Raw genomic sequence first — 20,332 nt, 5'->3', positions numbered from 1 at the left:
AGGCTTTTGTTGCGCGGGTCGGCCGAGGAGTTCTCCAGACTCTCACTCAATCTCATTCATGGCCGCTGATCCTGATTAGGAGGATGGTGGGCGGAGCCTGTAGGGTGAGAAGGGGGGGGGGGACTCGGTACAACAAGGGAAACGGGCTTCTGAAGTTTTGCGGACTTGTGATGGCTGTCTGACGTTTTGGCCGTGGCAAAGATTGTTTCTTTCAGAAAACGAAAATCCCAAATCAATCCAAAGCCATAAGGATATTCTTTTCTGTTTTATTTCAAAGTCATGCCACAAGTTGACATTGAATACAAATGCAAAAGAAAACATAAAAAAAATGGATTTTTTTTTTTTTTTCCTTTCCCAATCGCTAGCTCTAAAATAAGCACAGTGTAACCGAGTAGTCAAATCACTGGCGTGGATTCAAAGGCAAAACCAAGAAACGTTTTGAGTGGATTAACAGAGAAGACGCAAAGAAGCACACGCTACACGACGGACTAGTACAGCTCTCCCATAGCAAATCATACAAAATGAATTTGTATAAGTACTGTGTCGACTATAAAGGCTGTAAAATACCGCTAAAAGGTTTCGTAGGAATGTGGCCATGCAGGAAGTTTGTCCAGTCTCTGAGCAGAAAAGCACAAGAACAATCACAAGCATATTTGTGTCATGGCCGCAGCAGGAAAAGCCAACGCAAGGACGTCAAAGCCATCTTTTTAGTCCCCGTCGTTTGGTGCGGCGGGATGCAACGTGGCCGTTTGTTTTGAAGATGGGACGGCTGAACGAAATACATTCTTTTTCAGCATTCAAGCTAGCTAGCGACGCACGTCCACTTGTGACATTAGCGTATCATGATCAAGTTTCCAGAGTAGTAATTTGACAAAAAAAACCACTTAGGAGAATAAAGTTACAATTATGTTACTAATGTCAAGAGAACCAAAACCCTATTTGGAAAGTTGTTTTTTTTTTTTGGGGGGGGGGTGAAAATCTTCGCAATAAGCGTAATAGTCGCCAATAACATTCAAAAAGAACTTGGCGAGGATTTCAAATACGACATGCTTTCTCCATATTGACACAACAGCACAGTAGCCACGTTATATTGCAAATCTGCACCCGTAATACGACTTCATTCTCATAACTTTACAAAACGGTTTCAAATCGCGCCGTTTTTCGTAAATGGTATCAAGTCGGTTTTGTATCTTTAGCCATGCATCGGGATGCAACGTGCCCATTGTTTACGCGACGGATGAACGCCACTAAATTGGCTTTTGCTAGCGAGGGCCGAAGTTCCTCTGAATTACCGGCAGAGGTTGCGAGTACCAGCGTTAGCGCTACCCTTCGTAGCATCCATCCGAAAATAACGGATCGTCACCGCTAGGTTGATACACACACCGCCAGTTATTGGATAGAAAAACAAATACAAAAGAGGAATACAGTATATCGTCCAGATGCATGCGAAAGTGGGACGTTATTATTATTTTTTTAAGTCAAGAGCTCAAAAATATAAATATAGATATTTAGCGATGGATTCAAAGCCGTTTTTGCTACATGCTGCGGCATTCTCTTATAAAAAGTCACGGCAGAGGCTTGGCGTTAAAATTGCGTTAAAGTCTTGAGAGTATTTTCGTCCACGACAGGTGGAAATGAGAAACAGTGTTGTTTTTCAAAATGAAAAACCTTGATCGAATTCGCATTTACAATTTTTCGGGAACAGTTGAAGGAAATTGGAGGAAAAAATACAGCTAAGAAAACACAGATTGAAGTCAGAATAACGCGTGGAAAAATGACGGCGAATAAAGTCGTGATTCTATAACTTTGAAAAGAAATCATCTTATGACGTTTCGATTGTAGCTTATAAAGTTGCAATAAACAAAAAATACACTTGTCATTTTGCAAGAAAAAAGGGACATTCAAAAGTGATAATTGCGTCGTAGCATTTTGATATTAGAAAAAAAACTCATAAGAACATTAAAAATGAGTATAGAATTAGTACAAGAGTATTTTCTTTTTTGGGAAAATTCCAATTCTGCAATATTAAATTGGTATATTTAAAATTACAGAAACGTAACAAAACAATAATGAAATGACCCATTTTCTTTCCCGTATATTACTCTGAAAAAGAAAACAATATACAAGTAATATTGAACATATGATTTTAAATATGACATATATTCATTCGGTAACTGTCTAATACCTGTCATACGTATCTTAATAACTTTCTTGTGAAATTGCACCTTTATTTGATATATCAAAACTGCAGCTTTAATATCATAAGATTATGACTTTTATTATTTCCTGTGTGCCAGTAATACTACTTTGTGTGAGTACGGTTTGTATGAGCTGTATAATCACATCCATGTACCAAATGTGAAACCTATACATGAATTCAATTCCATAAACAATAATAACATTTCAAAATGGCACATGCAAGAAGGTTTCTGACTCATAAAGCAAATGGTGAAAATGGCACATCATAGACAACCAAGTATTTGGCTCCTAAATTCCAATTTGATGTCACATTATTCCCAACGTAATTATGTGAACACCTTTGGAAGAAGGACAATTATTTGGCTAAAATCAAGCCACGTGTCATATATGCACTTTTTTTTTTTTTGGCACCGATAATCCGTAAGGACGTTTTCTGGTCCTTTCCATCCAAACAAGCATTTAGCACCTGACCAAAGCTGATATGATCGCGTGACGGAGGCGGCGGCCATGCTGTAAGCGCCGCGACTAGCATTACGTCATCAAAGGTTAAAAAAAAAAAAAAAAAAAAATGCATCGTACAATCGAGACGAGGAAAAAAAGTGTGTCGAGCATTTGCAAAGGTGTGTACGGTCGTGACGGGCGGGTAAGAAGAAAAATCAAATTGATGAGGAGCGAAATAGAAAATGTTTGCCGTATATTCAATTTTTACAAATATTTTTGTATCTGCAGAGTAATACGGATGGGCAAAGCAATCGACTGATTGATTAAGAGGTGTGTCCATTGTGCGCCATTGATTGTTGCTTCTCAGCGTAACACACGATGGCGCACACACGGAATAGGGTGCGAAATTGCCATTCGCTAGCGACGACGTCCCTCAAACACCTTCTGAAGCTGCAAAATTGCCATGGCTTTTTTTTCCCTTTGATGCGACCTCTGTTGCAGCACTGATTGTACCTCTCAAAACGGAAACCTGCCAGGTCCGTTTCATGCGAGCAAAATATTTGCAAGCTTTTACAGAGTGAATCAAAGTATTAAAAAAAAAAAACGGTGAAACGGCCCACGTCTGAGGATGGCATCCCACCTTTGTTTAAGATCTCCAAAATTGCCAGCGTGGTTTTGATTCCACTTTGATGCGCTTGGTTCTTTTTTTCTGTTTTAGACTAAGCTGTAAGCCGTACAAAGTTGCTAAATTTTTTATAGATAATAACCTTATTTATAGTCAGTGTGGCAAGTGTGTTCTCTTTCCTTGAGGGGGGGGGGGGCTTTGCAAAATATAATTGAGAAGCACTGATTTAAGGCAAAATGTGTCCAGGTTGATGTCCATTTTGGGCCTAGACAGTCTTTCAGACAAAATCCGGGCTGACGGAGCTCAAATTGTATCCCAGAAAGCTGGCATACAATTTGACTTGAGAAAATGGGGGCCTAAAGACCCTCCCGTCCCTTTGAAATCAATGACTTGATCGCCCATGCCTAGAGAGAGAGGCGCAACTTATCAGAATACAAAAGGTGAACGCTAAGATGCATTTTTTTTTTTTTTTTTTTTTTTTTTAGGAGGCCAACCCAGACTGAAAACGCCATGGCACTGTTTTTCGGCAGCTTTTCTCCTTCGGCGGTTCCTTCGCAGTTCCTCGTACCAAAAGTCCACGACGGGCGATCTGCCCGTCCTCGCGTCTACATTTGCCCAAATACACAAGATGAAGTAGCGCGTGCACACGCACACAGTGCCAGGCAGTGGTGTTGCCGTTAATAATATGAGGTGGTCCGGGTTGCAAAAGGGTGGGGAACTGGCTGCTCTTTGGTCCCATAAAGCACTTGTTGGGGGAGACGGGGCGGTATATTCCGAGGACAGAGACGGCCGCCGACTGCTAAGCTACGACCGCGGAGATGTGCAGGACGCTTGGAGAAAACAAAAAAACAGTCTTTCCTTCCAAGCGACACACCGGGAAGATCGTCCATAACGTTCGGCGGAGAAGCGGCTCGCTTGAGAAGTGAAGGAAGACGAGGGGAAAAGCCAGCTTTCGCGATTGCGGCCCGTCGCCGGGCGGGGACCCTGGCGCATGCTCGCCAAACGACACGTACAAAATGCCTTGTCGGCTCATATAAGAGGGGATGCGAGATGCTGTTGAGAAGGAGTCCGTGGGCGGGGCATCATCCACTCTTCTTAGCCAATGGTTCCCAAAAATGGCCTTCTAAAGGGCTGCTTGGCTTGAAAAGCTTCCAAAAGTCTGCTCTACGGTGTAAAATCAGCGTCGCGAGACACCCCAAGGGGCTTTGTTGACAATTTGGGGCATACACAGAGACGTGATGGAAAAGCCATCCACGCCAAAGACAGACGGACGCAGCTTTAAGGCAATGCATAGCCCTTGGAAGCGTTGGCACATGCATGCCAGAGCACAAATGTCTGCATATGTGTCACATGTGCAGCTCGCACGGGTTTGAGTTTGCACAAAAGAAAAAAAAACAAAAAAAAACAACAGCGATAAAGCATCCCATTTTGGCCGTTTTCAGCCGCAAAACCTACCACGCGACAAAAGTCAACGGAGGCCATTCCGCTGTCAGCTTAAAAATCAAGACAAAAACGGGAAAAAAAAGAGGAATGGAAAAAGAACTGGCGAGAGTAACAGTAAAGACGAATATAAGCACAACTGGGGATTATGCAAAATGGTAAAAGAAGAAAAAATTGCAAGAAAAAGCGGGTAAATGAAAAGAGAGAGAAAAGAGAAAGGAAAGAGCCGAAAGAGAATTACAGGGGACAGAAATTGGGGGGAGTAAAAAAAAAAATCAAGGGGCGGGTGTTGCCAGATTGCGAGGAAAAGCAAAGCCAGAGAAAGGTGGTGGGCGGGGCGGGGCGGGGCGGGGCGGGGCGCGGTCAGATGTTGGTGAGCGTGGTGGAGGTGATGAGGCGCACGGTGAGCGTGCCGGGCAGGTCGCTGTCCTGGCGACCGCCCTTGTCACGCAGGTGCAGCGTGTGCTGCTCCTGCCGCTCGTTGGGGTCGCTGAACATCACCGCCTGACCCAGGAAGGTGTCCACGATCATGTTCTTGTTGTAGATCTGGGCCCCCGCCCGCAAAAGGACAGGAAGGGAGAAAAAGGGCGGAAAAGAAGACGGCAGGTCGACAGTAAGCTCGAGAGGACAAACAAAGCCAGCGGGAGCGTGAAATGGGACTCCGGGCCGAGTGATACGCTACGGCACCAGTTTAATCCGGTTCATTTTCTTTGCGCTTCACCCTACTCCTTAAAGAGACGCCGTGTGAGATCTAGACTGATTTTCATTCGAAAGGAATCAATTAAATGATGAAAACTCGCAAATAAACCTGTTCTTAACGACCGACAGTATGTATGAAATATAATGGGGGGGGGTCTGGTTATCACGAAACGGTATTACACTGGGGGTGGCACGGACAATGGGAAATGAAAAACGGTCAAATCTTACACACTGTCCCTTTAAAAGGAAGTTACATGACAAGCAAATAGTTTGATCGGGGCATTTTCCTTGTACTGCATATTGGCGCTTCACTGTATTTATTGATTTGGCTTTAGTTCATCTTATTAGGCGTTCTATTACAAAATATGGATTTTAGGAACAAATGAGGGGGGAAAAAAAAGCTCATAGAAATTCTATACATTTATTTCATGCAATTTGAGGAAAAGTTGAATAGGGATGAAGAGGGGACATTATTTTACTTTCTTCGACTTTATAAAACATATTGACCAGTGCTATCTGCTGGGAATTGGGACAAGGCGGCGGCGGCGCATAGCAAAATACACAAATATGTGACACTAATGGTTTTTCGCTTCAAAATGAACGGCGGGCCACAAATGGTCCTCGGCCATATTTTGTCACAATTTGAGCCAGCCTTAAAACGTTGCTTGAAGAATTATTATTATTATATTCCTGACGGCAGCGATGGAACTAGTCTGGAAATGTCAAAACGGCGGCGCCTCACCTCGATGTGGACCCCCTCTTTGGGCTTCTTGCGGTAGAAGAGACCCTTGATGTCAAAATTGGGGCAGCGGGTGTCCTTGTGAACCGGCGAGCGGACCCTCTCGCCTTCACAGCTGATGATCACGTACGGGTCCACGGCTTCCAAAAGAAGACGGTGTCAACCGGCGGCGCCACCGTAGCCCCGAAACTTCCGAATCCACTTAATCCAGTTCGGTGTGCGTGGGTGTGCATTTACCTCCATTGGAGTCTTGTCCCTGCAGGCCCTGAGCATTGAGAACGTGGACCTGGGTGACCAGCTGCGGGTAGCCGCACATGCCCGTCCAGCACGTCTGAGGAGGCTCGTCCAGAGTCAGCTCTCTGAAGCGAAGCCGTAGACGGGGAAAGGACGTGTCATGGTGCGGCCGGCCAGCAGAGGGCGCGCTAGGCCGAGATTGCTCACGAACGTCACGCAAACCAAACCGGAGAGAAAGTGGGCCGTTCTGATTTGAAGGCCGGATGTGGTGCAATGTGTCGAGGTCCGATTGTCATCAAACCGATAAATTAACTCTACACTTTGTTTAATGACTCAACTTTTTGATTAGACAAATTTCAAGTGTATCAAAAGTGAGGAATTTGACTGAAAGACCGTGTCATGAGTGAGTTATCTCCAACTTAATTTGATTCATTTTCTATTTATAATTTGTATAAAATACAAGTGTAATTTTACAGTTCGATGCGAATGATTTTTTTGTCTTAAAAATGTGATTTCATGATTTTCATCGTTTATTTAACATGGTTTGACAACATTTTAAATCTGGTTCAGGAATGTTTTTTTGTTATTTCGTAACAAATACATTTGTGATTTCCTTAAAATTCTTTTTTCTCTAATAATCTTTTTTTTCCAGTGTCATTTGATTCTTTATTTCTTCCAATTTAAAGTCAGTCTAAAAACTAAAATGTAATTATCTTTTCCAATAATGATTTTTGGAGTGAATTGATGATTTTTTTTAAATGTTATGATTTGTTTTTATTTACATTTGGTTTGCGTTCCATTTAAATCTGGTTCCGGCATGACTTTTTTTTTAAATTAACGATTTCTTAAATTGGTAATCAATATAGATTACTTTTTTCATTTATATATATATACACACACACACACCATTAGAATGCATATGTAACGACACTACGAGAATATACATGAGTATTTTTAATGTAATCCATCCATCGCGTGGCATTTGCAATTATTCTAATTGTGTTTGTTTTGGTTTGCATGACATGGAAGCGGTTGCGGAAGCGTTTCTCTGCCATGGCTGAACCCGTTTGTTTGTTTCGGGAAGGCGCGGGCTTTACTTGCAGTCGGAAGGCACGTCGGTGAAGACGCGGAGCAGAAAGTCTCCGTGCTGCCCCGGGTCAAAGGTGGTGGGGATGATGACGTAGCGGCCCTCCTTCAGCTCCTTCCTGAGGAAAACGCAGCGCGAGTTGATGTAGATGGAGCCCGCCACCTTCTGCTGGGCCGAGTGCATGCGGTACTTGCGGTTCAGCTCCACCTGCCGGCCGCGCGTTTTGTCTGTTAGCCTCCTCCTTCGGCCGTCATTTCCTCCTTTCGCCGCTTTTTACCTGGTGGATATCGAAGCCTATGGCCAGGTTCTCCCCTTTGCCTTCTTTGGGCGTGGCTCGCTTCTCCTTCTGCTGCAAGCAGATCAGCACCTCGTCCTCCACCTTCTTCACGTCGAACACGTACTGCGGGAAGAAAGGAGACGCTCGCTTCCGAACGCAAGCCGTCGGGCCGTCTCCGAGCTACGGCGCCACCTGCGGGTTCTGGAGGAAGGTGGCCTTGTGGTTGATGCACCCGCCCGAGCGGTTCCGCAGCGGGTCCTGGCGGTGGAGCCAGGTGCCCCGCATCACCTCCTCCTCCCACGTCTTGTGGATGCTCAGGTACGAGGTGTTGATGAGGCGGCACAGGATCAGGTCGGTGAAGTACTGGCAGAAGTCGTCAAACGTCATCCTGGAGGGAGGGCGGGCACATCCTCCAACATCGTTTTGGCATTTCGGCCCTTCTCCTCTTATTTGAATTCTTGTTGGTCCGCGTTAGTTTGTGATGCGCTGTCATGGCTTTTTAGTGGTAACCGTGTGTTTGTTCAGTGTTGTGAGAGCTTTAATAAAATCGAATCCTCAAACCGGATTCGTATTTGTCATGATCCAATCGCATTCCTACTCAGGTTGAATGAGAGGAGGACCATTTTGGGACTCAGTTGTTCTAGGCGACTTTTCCTGCCTTTTTGTTTTGTTTTGCTAGCTGAAGCCTTGAAGATTTAGTGCTACCACTGAGTGCTATTTGGATAAATGGGTGTTTTGTTGTTGTTTTGAGAGAGGATGATGATTTCCGCCGGTTTGTATTCCTCACCAGAACTCGCCGTCGTCCTGCACGGTGACGCCGAGCTTCTCCCTCTCGCTCTTGCTCACTTTGTTCCATTCCTCCGAACTGAAAACAAATAAATAAAAAAAGAAAGAAACATTGGCTTGCATCTTATTGCGTCATGTGGATGTTTTGGTGGCTACACGAAGAAGCATCAGGTCCAGCCCTTAAGTAACACTTCCTTCTTCCTCCATCAAAGTAAGCATAGACGATTCCGCCAGAGCGCCGTCTTTAATAAGCCTCCTCGTCAATTATTTATGCCGCTTTACCAGACGCCCGTTTTGTTGGCCCGAGCTTGGTAACTAACCGTTCCGAGAGAGAACGCCGCTGCTATCTCCAGGATTACTGGCTTCCCTCGAGGTGGGCGGCGTGGGCAAAATGCAAAAAAAAAAAAAATCAATGCCGGAACAGAGAGCTCCTCCGGAGGGAAAACTGCTTTCCACACAAATGAAGTCATGCGTAGGGCCCGTTCGATTGATCGGTTGGCTGATTGATTGCCAAATGAATGGCCACGTTTTTTATGCATTCTAATTTGTATTTTTTGTCATCCAAATATAAGAATCGACCTAAAAAAAAAAATCCATATTGGTTGGGCCCTCGTAGTGTGAAGTTCTAAACAAAAATCCTAATATGTTTTATTATGTTCTGCGCAGCGCACCCCAGAACGGAGAGAATCCAAAAAAGTCGAATCGTGACACCAGCATTTGGAGTCATTGGTAAATGAGCAAAAGTGCCCTCCCGTTACCTGTCGCTCCACGGGCCACTCCACTCCTTCTCCCCCCACGGGTTCCTCATGCGTATCATGTGGAGCTTCTCCGACTTAAAAAAGGCCAGCAGGCCGTGACCCAGCCGCGCCTTCCGAACGTCGGTCACGGCGTAGGCGTGGCCTTTCACCAGGCCGCAGTCCAGCCGGGCTTCCATGTCCTCCGCAGTGGTGGCCTGGGGAAGCACCCAAAAATATTTGGCAAATTCACTTCAGCGGGAGTTAACAAGGTGTTCCTTCCAATGCGATAAACTACAGAAAATAAGTCATCCATGCTCCTTTGACTGGCAAGGGGTGCTTCAGGGATGAGTGCTTGGACCCATCATTTTTCTTTACTTATGCAGTCTAATCACCTACTGTACGTACTTTCTTCATCATTCTGATATTGACCAACAAAATACTTTCATTTGGATCTACTCTTCATAAGTTTGTGGATTTGAGTCCATTTGGTATTGACCAACTCTTGGTGAAGAAAAGATAATGATGTGTGAGGCGATTTGTCTTTCAGTCTATTTTGGAAGAAAGTATTCAAATGCAATACAAAACAATATCTATTTTTTCGAAACCCCACCTTCGATTAAAGGTGAAGGAAAAAAAATCCGGGCGGCTTTCGTTACTTCTGCGTAGAAGAATACAATGCGGCATGAAAATTCTTAGAAGGCATACCCTAATGGAGCAGCTGATAAGGCCGTCTCGGTTGTGCACTTTGAGGACGCGTTCAAACAGCTGGTTGCGAGCCGCCTCGTCCGTTGCCATTTGACCCTCCAGCAGGTCCACGGGTTCTGAGACCCCGCCCGTGAAATCCACCAGCGCGTCCGCCGTATTGCCCCCATCCAGAGCCTCGTAACAGCCATACACCCTGAGCGGGGGAGCACATAAAAAGTCAGGCCAACCAGGCAGCGACTGGCTAACTAATTCTTCAACTTCCTGACAAATTAGCTAACATACTAACAATGTGACTGTATTTCTCAAACAACTAGAATACCAGTAATTATCAAGTGAACATAATAAGCAAAAACCATAGGGACAAACTCACAAAGTATGCCTGTAGAGCTAACAACTAGTTAGCTAGCTAGCTAGTGAACTAATGACCAATGTAACAAAGTGTCTTACCAACCAACAAATGAACTAAATTGCTGACTAGCTAACAAATTCTCAAACTTACTGACAGATTAGCTGACAAGCTAACAAATCAACTCAACCTACATCTGGACTAACAATTGCGTGAACAAACTAAGCAAAAAACATACTGACGCAAATGAATAAGCTAACTGGCTAGCTACCGAACAAATTCTCTAACTTACTGACAAATTTGCTGACAAGATAACAAATTAACTTAACAAGCATCCGCACAAACTATTGCGTGAACAAATGGACCAAGAAACTAATTACAAAAAATATACAAATGAACAAGCTAAGGTGCTAACTTTAAAAAAAAAAAAAAAAAAAGAATAATATCCTGTCCTGCTCCCATTTAGAATGACCTCCCACTTCCATTTTAGAGGTCAGCTACATTAAAATAAATCAACCAAACTGCCCAATGTTTTTTCTTTTTTCCTCCTGCATAATCCCTCTCTCAGACGCTCTCGTCAACTTTTTTGCGTCCCGATTCCGCAATTAAAGGAAAAGTCGGGTCCCATCCCGGGGGGATCCGGAAAAACGTTCGCCTATAACCCATGCTTGAACCCATCCAAAACACGCGTTGGTTGTGAAGCGAGTTTTGTCGGGAGGAGACTAACTTGGCGTAAGCTTTCTCCACCAGCGCGCTCCAGAACTCGTTGCTGTCGTTGGAGTGGCAGTAGACCAGCTGGTTGTCCACGGTGGGCAGCCGGTCGTCGATCACCACGTCCACCCACTCGCCGAAGCGCCAGAAGCGGAAGTGGAAGATGCCGGCGTACGAGTCGGGCTTCTCCGTGTCCCACTCCTGCTCCTTCCAGTCCGGAATCACCTGAAGAGGACACAAAATCACGTTTGGGATGCCCTCGCTCATAAATCCGGCAGGAACAAGCTGAAAGGTAATAACTGCTCCGTTTGTGCGCGCGCCGTAAATAACAACCCTCTCCACTTTGCTGCAGTTATCATCGAGAAGCCATGTGCTCCAATAGAATTTGAATGCAGAACCTGATCCAGAACCCTAACTTGTGTCAGTGTCTCGTCAGTGTGATTGTGTCTTCTTTGATCTGCTTCCCTTGTGTCTGCCAATCGACTCACTGCTCCTATTGTGCCATGCCCGGGTGGTCCTTTTGTTCGGTTTTGAGTGTATTTCGTTTCCCGTTTCCTTCTCGTCGGGTCTTTGCCGAAGCGCTGCTGTTAAGGATGTTGTCCTGTTTCTGTAGTGTTGGTCTCCATAAGTTTTTTCGTTTTTTTTTCTGGGTTTTTTGTTTGTTACCTTGTATGCCTTTTTGTCCTTGTTTATTTTTTGCGGGGTCTGTCGACGTGCTCCTGGAAAGAAAATAGCTGTGATTGCATGGACTGATAGTGTATGGACTTCCACATACATCCCCATTATCACCAACTGTTACCTGGCTGCCATGACGTCTCCCCTGACCTTTCAGGGCAGCAAGTGCTTTCGTAACTAGGGCCAACCCTAACAACTAAAGTAGAAACCAGCACGGCAGAAGAAAAGTAAAGGTGCAAATCTCCTTGCGTGTCTCACCTTCTGGTTTGTCGTTCACGAAACGTTCTAGGTCACCTTTGATTCCAAGATCAAAGGATCGGAGAAAATACGGCACAAGAGTTAGGTCTCCTTAGAGCTGGCAGTAAATCCGACAGGGATTTGCGCCAGACGCACCTACAGGAGCGAGCTATCCAGATGGGATTCTCGTCGTCAGGCATTCCAGTCGGCGAGCAAACAAAGGCGGGCGGCGCGCCGGCCGGCCCCGAGGGCAAAAGCCAAACGTCAGCAGAGCCGGTTGCCAGGCACCGGCGGAGGTTAAGACGCGCCCCCCGCGGGATCCGGCGCGCACACGCAAGAGCGAGCTCTCGCAAGCGGGGCGATGGCCGACACCCTGGAGCTGCCCTTCCGCCCGGACCCCCAGCTGACGGAGGTGATGCGCCTGCGGGTGCAGTCCCTGCAGCAGCGCGGGCAGAAACGCCAGGACGGCGAGCGCCTGCTGCAGCCCAACGAAGCCGTGTACCGGCTGGACTTCGCCAAGCAGTCGCTGCGTTTCTCCCACTGGACGGTGCGGCTGGCCCGCTCGGGCCGCCTGACCATCACGGCCACCTCGCAGCTGTGGACGCCCGACCTCACCCACCTGATGAGCCGGCAGCTGCTGGAGCCGCCGGGGCTCTTCTGGAGGACGGACGGCGAGGCCGGCCGCGAGGTCGGGAGCGAGTGCTCCGAGGCCGACGCGCGCGAGTTTGGCGAGCGCATCGCCGAACTGGCCAAGGTCCGCAAGGTCATGTACTTCCTGTTCGCCTTCGGGGAGGGATGCGGCCCGGAGACGGTGGACTGCTCCATCACCTTCGCCGCGGACGGCTGAAAGACCTTCTTTTTCCACTCTGGCCCGCTGCGACTAACCGGGCCGGAGGAACCACGCTGCCGGAATTCAAGCTTAACTTAACTAAGGAAGCCTAGCTATTTTGACTGAGCCTAGGAAAGAAAGGCCTACTAGAACAAGTCAACTTCATTTGAGCTTCATCGGAGGAAGATGTGCACTGACTCTGATATGAGTTGAAATTTGGATTCGAAACGAGGTAGCTCCAACTCAGTCATTGTCAAGTCTAATCGTGACCGTGTAATTGTATAGTCTACTCGAACAGCAGAACTTTATCTGCAGGAGTTTAACTTTTTGGGTACTAGTTTAGTCAATCTTTTTGTGCAATGGATTTGAATAGAACTACAACTGAAGTTGTTTTGTTGTATTTAATTCAAAATGTGTAAAATGTTAAAATGGCTTACTCATTAAATGTACTTTTTAAGAATCACACTTGTCTATGAACGCTTTTTTGTTTGTTTGCTTGGACGGCAGCTAAATGTTTGAGAAGGACTAGACTGGATCGGTGGTTGTCGAAGGGGGGCAGGTGAGAATTTAACAGGGTGTTTGCAGCTATCAGCAAAGCTAATTGACTGCTGTAACGGAAAACGTCATTTTCTTTTCAAATGAAGAGCAAATGAAATGGAACATTGAGCAACTCGTTGCTTATTTGTACCACAGTGGCTGGTTCCTTCCTTGTTATATACAAATGCATATTGTCACGTTTTTGAAATGACTTATTTTAAGCTTGTTTTTTTTCTATCACAATGTGTGGGTGTGTGCATGCGCGCCTGTGAGATTTACAAGCATGAGCCAAAGAAATGGGCTATGTTTTTGCAAAATGAGCTTTTGTGGTCATTAGGCAAGAAGATGGCGGGCGGGTGGGCGTGGCAGCGGGCCACTGCAGTCTATTGTGACGCACACTAAGAACAAAGATATGAGAAGTGGCACTTTTTGGAGGCCACTTGTGGGGCCGGAGGATTGCGTCTTTTTACAGCAGCAAACAAAGACTTACTTTTTGCCATAGGGACTCTCTGGAGGCCAGACTGGAGCAGGCCGCCACAAACCAGCAATTTCCCAGCTGTCCCTGGTGGAGGTCATGAGCGCTGATGCCGTCAACAAACAGGTGAGGGTCCTCGCACAGCTCCTATACGCGCGCGAAAAGCGTGTCAAAACAAATGCATTCATTTCAATACGACGTATGCGTTTCTCCTCTGCAAAATGATGTTATTTTGTGAACAAGACTTTTGGAAGGGATGGGGGGGGGGGCTTAATGAACGGGAGCGAGCCCACCGCGTCTTACGATGACGCGAGGGAGACGTTAAATGCATTTGTGAAATCACATTTGCCGAGCGTGCCCGGCTCCATTTGCAGCCGCTGCGCGGACACGCTGTCTTTCATTACAGCTAACAACGCGCTGCTCAATAAGCTGCTGCAGCGTTTTCCGTCTCTCGCGCGCACAATGTGGCGGTTGGGGTCGGAACCTTTCCGTTTCCAGAGAGTCACGCTGTGCTGCCCCATTTATTTTATTTTTTTTTATACAAGACACTCCCGTGCAGCATTTTTTTTCATACGAATGCATGAAAAACAAGGAGGAAAAAGCAAAAAATACCAATGAGAAAACGGATGGATAGATGCAATGTACACAAATGGCAATGATTAAAGAAATCATAACTGCATTACAAATTCAATTTATATCAATACAAAATGTCAATTAGATGCCAGTGAGTACTTCCAAATGCAAAACCTTTGCATATGCTAACATATCGCAAACGGAAATACCTGGCACAAACGAAAATGCTAACAAGCTAAACGCACTATATAGCATGCTGACATTAGCTTGCATTTATCCACAGTCGCAAGTTATTGGATCAACCAACAAACAAACTAATTTTGACCGTATTATCATCAATGACAACATTCTTACACATAAAGTACAATTTACAGACACTCGTGGGCCACATTTCACAGAGACAGACCGCAGTAACTGCTCTCAACTCAAGCCTTCCTCACTACAAAATGTAATACCAACAGCGGCCAGAGGCGGCGCCAAAAAAACAAAGATCAAGCCAAAGAGCACAAATGAATGAACTGTTAAAGGGTAAACTAAATCGGTTCCAAGAGATCATTCTTTCCGGCGCTGGATCACCAGTTGATTCACGGACCGCCGCGGGGCACAGGCCGGCGGTTGCGGACCTCTGCTCGAGAAAGCAAACAGGCAGACAGCTAGCTAGCTAGCTAGCTAGACCTCGAGATCATTATTGAACGATAAAAAGAGAATAGACAGACGGACAGAAAGCTCGATAGCAATCTTGTTCCAAACGTGAAGCGACTTGCAAAATTCAAAGTGGACTTCACTAGAGATAATTGCTGTTGGCAAACAGGTGAGGATGAAGAAAGAGCGGCAGGCGAAGGTGAGCGTGCCATGAAGCCGCCGGCCTTCAAAGTGCGCGCGAATGCGCTTGGATGCAAAAAGAAAAAAAGAAAGAAAAGAAAAGTGCTGCGGCCAAGGTCGCTCATTCGCTGACTCGGCAAAAGCCGCTGGGCTGAAGCGCCCATCTCCCCGCGGCCAAACAATGAGTGTTTGGAGAAGAGCTAAGGTTTCTGTCTGCAGCGCCATCGATTGCTGCGGTGCGGCGGAAGCAAAGTGAGGCGAGGCCAGATGAGGGGCTCCCCGCGGCCAGCGACATCCGCTAGGAGTGGTGGCGGGGTCTCAGGTAGAAGAGTAATAGAGTATCGATCGGAGGGCGGCCTCAGCAGACGGCGAGTCGTGCGACCACTGCGGCCAGGCGCCGTCCGATCATTTAGCCGCCCGGCGGCTGAGAGGCCGTCCAGCGAGAGAGTGTCAACCGCATGCCCGGCTCGCAAAAACCAATCCCGCTCGGGCGTGGCATTTTTTTCAATCCGCTCCTCTGCATTGAGAGGAGCCAAGCTGAGTTGCCCCCCTCCCGATCAAGGCCAGGAGGACTAAAGTTTCTCAGCTGGGAGGAGGGCAGAATTTTTGGACCGATTGGACAAGGAAAAAAGGGGCCGCGCCAGGAAGCTCCAGAGGCCTCATAAATACCGGTCCCGGGTGTCCATCCCGATCGTCGGGGCTCTCCTGACCGTGGCCCCGTGGCGCTCTTTGCGTTCTCGCGCCATCAAACAAACAAAAACAAACAAAACACCCGAGAGATGGCGGATGGTGCAACAGATAAAAGCGGCACGCAAAAACGCTTTAACAACGGCAAGTAAAATACAAGTGAAGAAAAAAAAGTTCCCTATTTAAAAATGTCATGTCACGTCTCCATCTTGAAAAGTGAGCTAATAAATGCAGTTAAACGCCAATGGCTTGCGTCCGGCTTCCTGGCTGGCAAAGTGGATTGCGGTGCGCTTAATGCTTCCCGCCGAGTGAAACGTGCGCTCCATTATTGTTCTTGTCATAATGCTCATTTGGGCTTTCTTATTAAAAGCTGCATTAGTCTAACCCTCTTGCAGGAGTGCGCCGGTGACGTACTCGCGCCGGAGTTGATCCGAGGGAGGAATACAGGGAATCGTCTTCGTCTCCCCGGCTAAATCGAAGCGTGTGTCATTTTAGAAGGTGAAAACGCTCCTCCAGCATTTTTTTTCCTGCAGTCTGCGCCGAGTGCACCAAAACATATCATCTGTGTGACCCAGTTTCCATGGCGATGCACGTTGCACAAGGAGGTTAGAACATTGGCAGCCCGCGCCCCCCCCCCCAAAAAAAAAGCAATTCTTCAGGAGCTCGTTTTGACACGAGCGGAGCGCACCAATATTTTGGGGAATGTAAACTTCTCGAAGCGAGATCGTTTGAAACGGGCTGGAAAGCAGGGGCCCCTACTTACCCGCGGCCTCTTCCACACCACGCGCCCGATCCTGTTGCCCTGGTAGAAGAGCGAGTCGTCGCTGGCGGGGAAGCGGGGGTCCTCGAAGAGCAGGCCGCTCTGCAGGCACTGCCTCTTCAGGGTGGAGTACTGCTGCCCCTCGAAGGCCTTGACCGACGCGAACATGCCTGCCCGCCGGCGCGGAAAGCAAAACGGCAGAAGAAGAAGAAGAATCAGAAGGGCTTCCCCCGGAGACACCAGTTATCATTTGAACATGGGAACTCCCCAAAAGATCCCCGCCGCGCATCTCTCTCCCGACGTCCCCCGGGGCCTAATTAGCACGGCTACGCCTACGGGCAGACGCGTCGGCATCGATCGGCACGCGCCCGACGTGGCCCGGCGGAAACGTAGCCGTCCGGGTCGATAACGGCGCCGCTGGACAAACCGCTGTATCGCTTCGCCCATTGGTCAAACTGCTGAATTTCAATATCGGCGCGGCACCTGCGCAATCCAGCGAGCGCCGCCGTCTATCGATCGCGCGCTGTACTAACCAGGCCGGATTGCTGAGCGCACGAATGCCAGCAAGACCGCCGTGTGTGAAACTGGACAAATGGACCATTGGTTGGACAACGCCGTCCGACACGCGCTAAGAACTTAGTCCATCGAATTCGAGCGGTGCATTCCAAGAACCAAGAATTAAATATCAAACACGTTCGGTCATTATTTACGATTATTGACTTCTGACCTGAGGAGGAAAAAAAAAATCAATAACACTCGTTTCTCCACAGCAGAAGCGGGATTATTAACTCATTCAATCCCACAGACGTGTTTTTCACATTTTTTTTTTTTTTTTTAATGGGTCCAGACAATCAATTCCATGTACTTTGAATTTTCAAATACTTCATTACATTTGGTAATGACTCAAAGTAATCAATTACTCTAGGTAATTAATGTCTCAAGTAACTATTTACTTTAAGTAATGTCACACTAAATTATTTTAATTACTTGATGTGTTTTAGACCAAAACGTATCCTTTTCTTTTTGGAGTTTCATTCCCTAAAGCAAAGGATTATTTTAGATAATGGCTTGGCTGATAAAATACTTTGCAGAAGGAATATGACTGAAAAAAGCAGCGAGTTAGATGATGGAACTTGAGCTTCCGGCAAAGCGCAGCGTGCGTTTATCTGCGAAGTTTATGAAACTTGTTTTTGGGCTGTACATATCGATCAAAATGAATTGGGAACGCAATTAGAACAAGAACCATCCGACTAGAAACGATCCAACACATTTTCTGTGAATAAGATAAACACAACATAAGAAATGTGGAGTCCCGCAAGGATCAACTCTCCGCTTGCTGCTTTTTTGCAGTAATGATTCATTGAAAGCACAAAAATCAATGTTCAGATTATTATAATTAGCTACATGAATGGTACAGTTTCAAGGACGAATAATTGATATCCATCCGCGTGGAATGACAAAGCGGATGATAACGCTGGCGCAGGACATGAGCTTACGCGAACACCTGCGTAGGAGACTTAGGAGTCGCGACGGACAAACAGAAACAAGCACAACCCGCTGGGAATGGGCATTATGAGAGAGGAGAAATGGAGACTGCATAAAGCAGGCGGGTCCCATTCCGGCTGCTCAAAACCGGGGGGGCGGGGGTGACCCATTGAGTCCGCGATTTAAGGCGCACGAGTGAAGACAGAGCAGGACTGCGCCAAAGAGAGCCAATCAAGGCGGCTTCTGGCACATCATTCCTCATCCAGCCCGCAAGTCAAGGGGAGGGGGGGGGGGGGCTATCCCAGGCTTCCCATCCTCCCACCCGCCCTCCGCATCGCCATGGCCTCCCTCCCGGTGCCTGGCTCCTCGCCCATCTCCCATAACTTCCCATGCCAAATCAATCCTGAAAACCCATCTGCTCATGAGGAAAGGAGGCAGCCATGTCATATAGACCATGGAAAAATGTAGACTCCTTTCTCAAATCGCAACCTTGAGCTTTTGGTGGAGGAATTATTTCAAAAAACAGAGACAACCGTAAATGATCTCCATGGTTAAAATGAATTGATTAACCAAGAAAAACTGCTCAGGCTGAAAAGAATCCTTGAGTACTTCAAGAGAAGAGTGCTAGAAGAAGTTCAAGTTGACATGCGGCAGCTGTTGCTTCATCCACCGTGATTTTGATGCTAGCTAGCAGGGCTGAGAGCTCCATATAGGCTGGCAGCATACAGTATCCAGCAAACCCCCCAAAATATCTCTCCAGCCGAGTGACACATTTTCCCATCATTTTTACATTTTGCTTGTCGCCCTCGCATTCTTTTGTTGTCGTGTGATTTCAAACATGTTTAACTTTACTTGGCCAAATGAAATACGTATTTGAAAGAAAAAAAATCATTTGAGCAGCTAAAGAAATGCCGGCCTGCTCCCGTGCGTATGATTGGACTTAATGCATCTTCTCTGTCCTGGCCCCTCGCTCGGTGCTGTGCGCAACAATACACTTCCTTAGTGGAATAACTAATTCATTACTTGCGGAGGAAGGCGGCTGCAGAAATAAATCACACAAGTGCTTTACTGAAAGAAGAAATGGTGGAAAGAAAACATGTAACCAAATGGCGACATGAAGATCCCCAACTCAGTTCTGCCACACTTGTTTGGCACCATCATGCCGCCAAAGCCTACATTTGGTCAAAACGAAGTCAAACCTGAACTCACTTTAGCAGTAAAGCACTACTTTTCTCCAAACGAATATCCTCAACTCACTTACTTGGCACAAGATGATCACATGATTATCACATGATGAACAGATATCAAATCTGCGTCTAGGCCCAGCAAATACTGGGGATTATCGTATGTCTTGAAAACTGATCCTGCAACGTGTGCCATGAGCACTGATTTTTTTTTTTCCCTTTCTTTTCTGCTGCACGAAAAACAAAACACAAGATGCATATATTCCGCGAGAGTATGCGAATGTTTTGGCGTTCGGTTTATGTTCTCTTCTTAACATTGTAAGTGGCAAAAAAATAAATAAATAACACAAAAATGAAGGATTAAGTAAGTAATAGCATAGCGGTTCTCCTGAGATTTGGCGTTACGCTCCACGGTAGCATCCCCCACCCCCCGACTCGCGAGCACCTGCGCCCCCGAGCGCTCGGTTACCTGCACCGAGGCCTCTCTCCCGTGGCAACGCGGTTCCCAGCTCTCTCTCCTCCGGGGGTCGGAGGGGGGGGGGGGGGGGGGGGGGGGTTCCGGCGGGTCCGACTCTCGCTCTCTCCGGGGGCGGGGAGGGGGCTGGCCGGGCTTCCTCGCCTCGCCTCGCCTCGCTCGCTCCCTGCCTGCCTGCCTGCCTGCCTGGTCCTCTCCTCCGCCGGAGCACCGCTCTCCTCCTCCTCCGCCGAAAGGCGACGGTCAAGCTGGCATGTATCACTCCGCGGCGACACCGGATATTGGCCGCCTATCGTAAAGTAAAGACAAAAATTTGAAGACTGTTCGAAGACAGCACAGATGCACTTGGGGGGAAAATAAAGCTATAAAAAACGAAAAATGTTTCATATTCTGCGGTGGTGAAGTGCAAAGAGCTACCTTGTGAACTAGCATCACTCTATAAAAATAAATAAATTAAATAGACGCTTCGTCATATGTAATTAAAACCCTGCTCTATCGCTGCTTTGTTTCGCGAAGCAGATTAACATTTCAACCTCAAATTAACATTTAATCCCCTTAAAATCGTAA

General features: G+C 46.9%; 2 protein-coding genes across 5 annotated transcripts; one reads left to right on the top strand and one right to left on the bottom strand.

Annotated features, from left to right (window-relative positions):
* Positions 1-246: 246 nt before the first annotated feature.
* Positions 247-19,983, bottom strand: capn5b (calpain 5b). 3 transcript variants are annotated; one of them, XM_088440980.1, is made up of 13 exons: positions 19,760-19,983; positions 16,625-16,791; positions 13,795-13,926; positions 11,043-11,251; positions 9,970-10,162; positions 9,286-9,479; positions 8,529-8,606; positions 7,934-8,129; positions 7,742-7,864; positions 7,475-7,671; positions 6,381-6,502; positions 6,147-6,283; positions 247-5,251 (listed from the first exon to the last, which is right to left on the bottom strand). In XM_088440980.1, exons 2-13 carry the CDS (start codon positions 16,787-16,789, stop codon positions 5,069-5,071), a joined length of 1,929 nt encoding a protein of 642 aa, XP_088297106.1. In that variant the 5' UTR covers positions 16,790-16,791; positions 19,760-19,983; the 3' UTR covers positions 247-5,068. The 3 variants fall into 3 exon arrangements, with proteins under 3 accessions (XP_088297106.1, XP_088297107.1, XP_088297108.1); XM_088440981.1 differs by having other exon boundaries at positions 7,475-7,578; XM_088440982.1 differs by lacking the exons at positions 13,795-13,926; positions 16,625-16,791; positions 19,760-19,983 and adding an exon at positions 12,095-12,117 and having other exon boundaries at positions 11,043-11,995.
* On the top strand, positions 10,989-13,912 carry ompb (olfactory marker protein b). Of its 2 annotated transcripts, none has more exons than XM_088440988.1 (2): positions 10,989-11,318; positions 12,135-13,211. In XM_088440988.1, the coding sequence occupies exon 2, from the start codon at positions 12,300-12,302 to the stop codon at positions 12,783-12,785; it is 486 nt and encodes a 161-aa protein (XP_088297114.1). In that variant the 5' UTR covers positions 10,989-11,318; positions 12,135-12,299; the 3' UTR covers positions 12,786-13,211. The 2 variants fall into 2 exon arrangements, 1 of the variants encoding a protein (XP_088297114.1); XR_015868581.1 differs by adding an exon at positions 13,807-13,912 and having other exon boundaries at positions 11,275-12,999.
* Positions 19,984-20,332: the final 349 nt, after the last annotated feature.

The sequence above is a fragment of the Hippichthys cyanospilos genome, chromosome 18 (assembly GCF_059441005.1).
Source record: "Hippichthys cyanospilos isolate Australia breed blue-spotted pipefish chromosome 18, RoL_Hcya_1.0, whole genome shotgun sequence".
NCBI lineage: Eukaryota > Metazoa > Chordata > Actinopteri > Syngnathiformes > Syngnathidae > Hippichthys > Hippichthys cyanospilos.
This window is presented reverse-complemented; position numbering and strand designations above follow the sequence as displayed.

Coding starts and splice junctions, on each gene's coding strand:
- capn5b (XM_088440980.1), bottom strand. CDS start 16,789: ATGTTCGCGTCGGTCAAGGCCTTCGAGGGGCAGCAGTACTCCACCCTG. Junction 7,672..7,741: donor TAGGCTTCGATATCCACCAG/GTAAAAAGCGGC, acceptor CGCGGCCGGCAG/GTGGAGCTGAACCGCAAGTA. Junction 6,284..6,380: donor GGGACAAGACTCCAATGGAG/GTAAATGCACAC, acceptor TTCTTTTGGAAG/CCGTGGACCCGTACGTGATC.
- ompb (XM_088440988.1), top strand. CDS start 12,300: ATGGCCGACACCCTGGAGCTGCCCTTCCGCCCGGACCCCCAGCTGACG.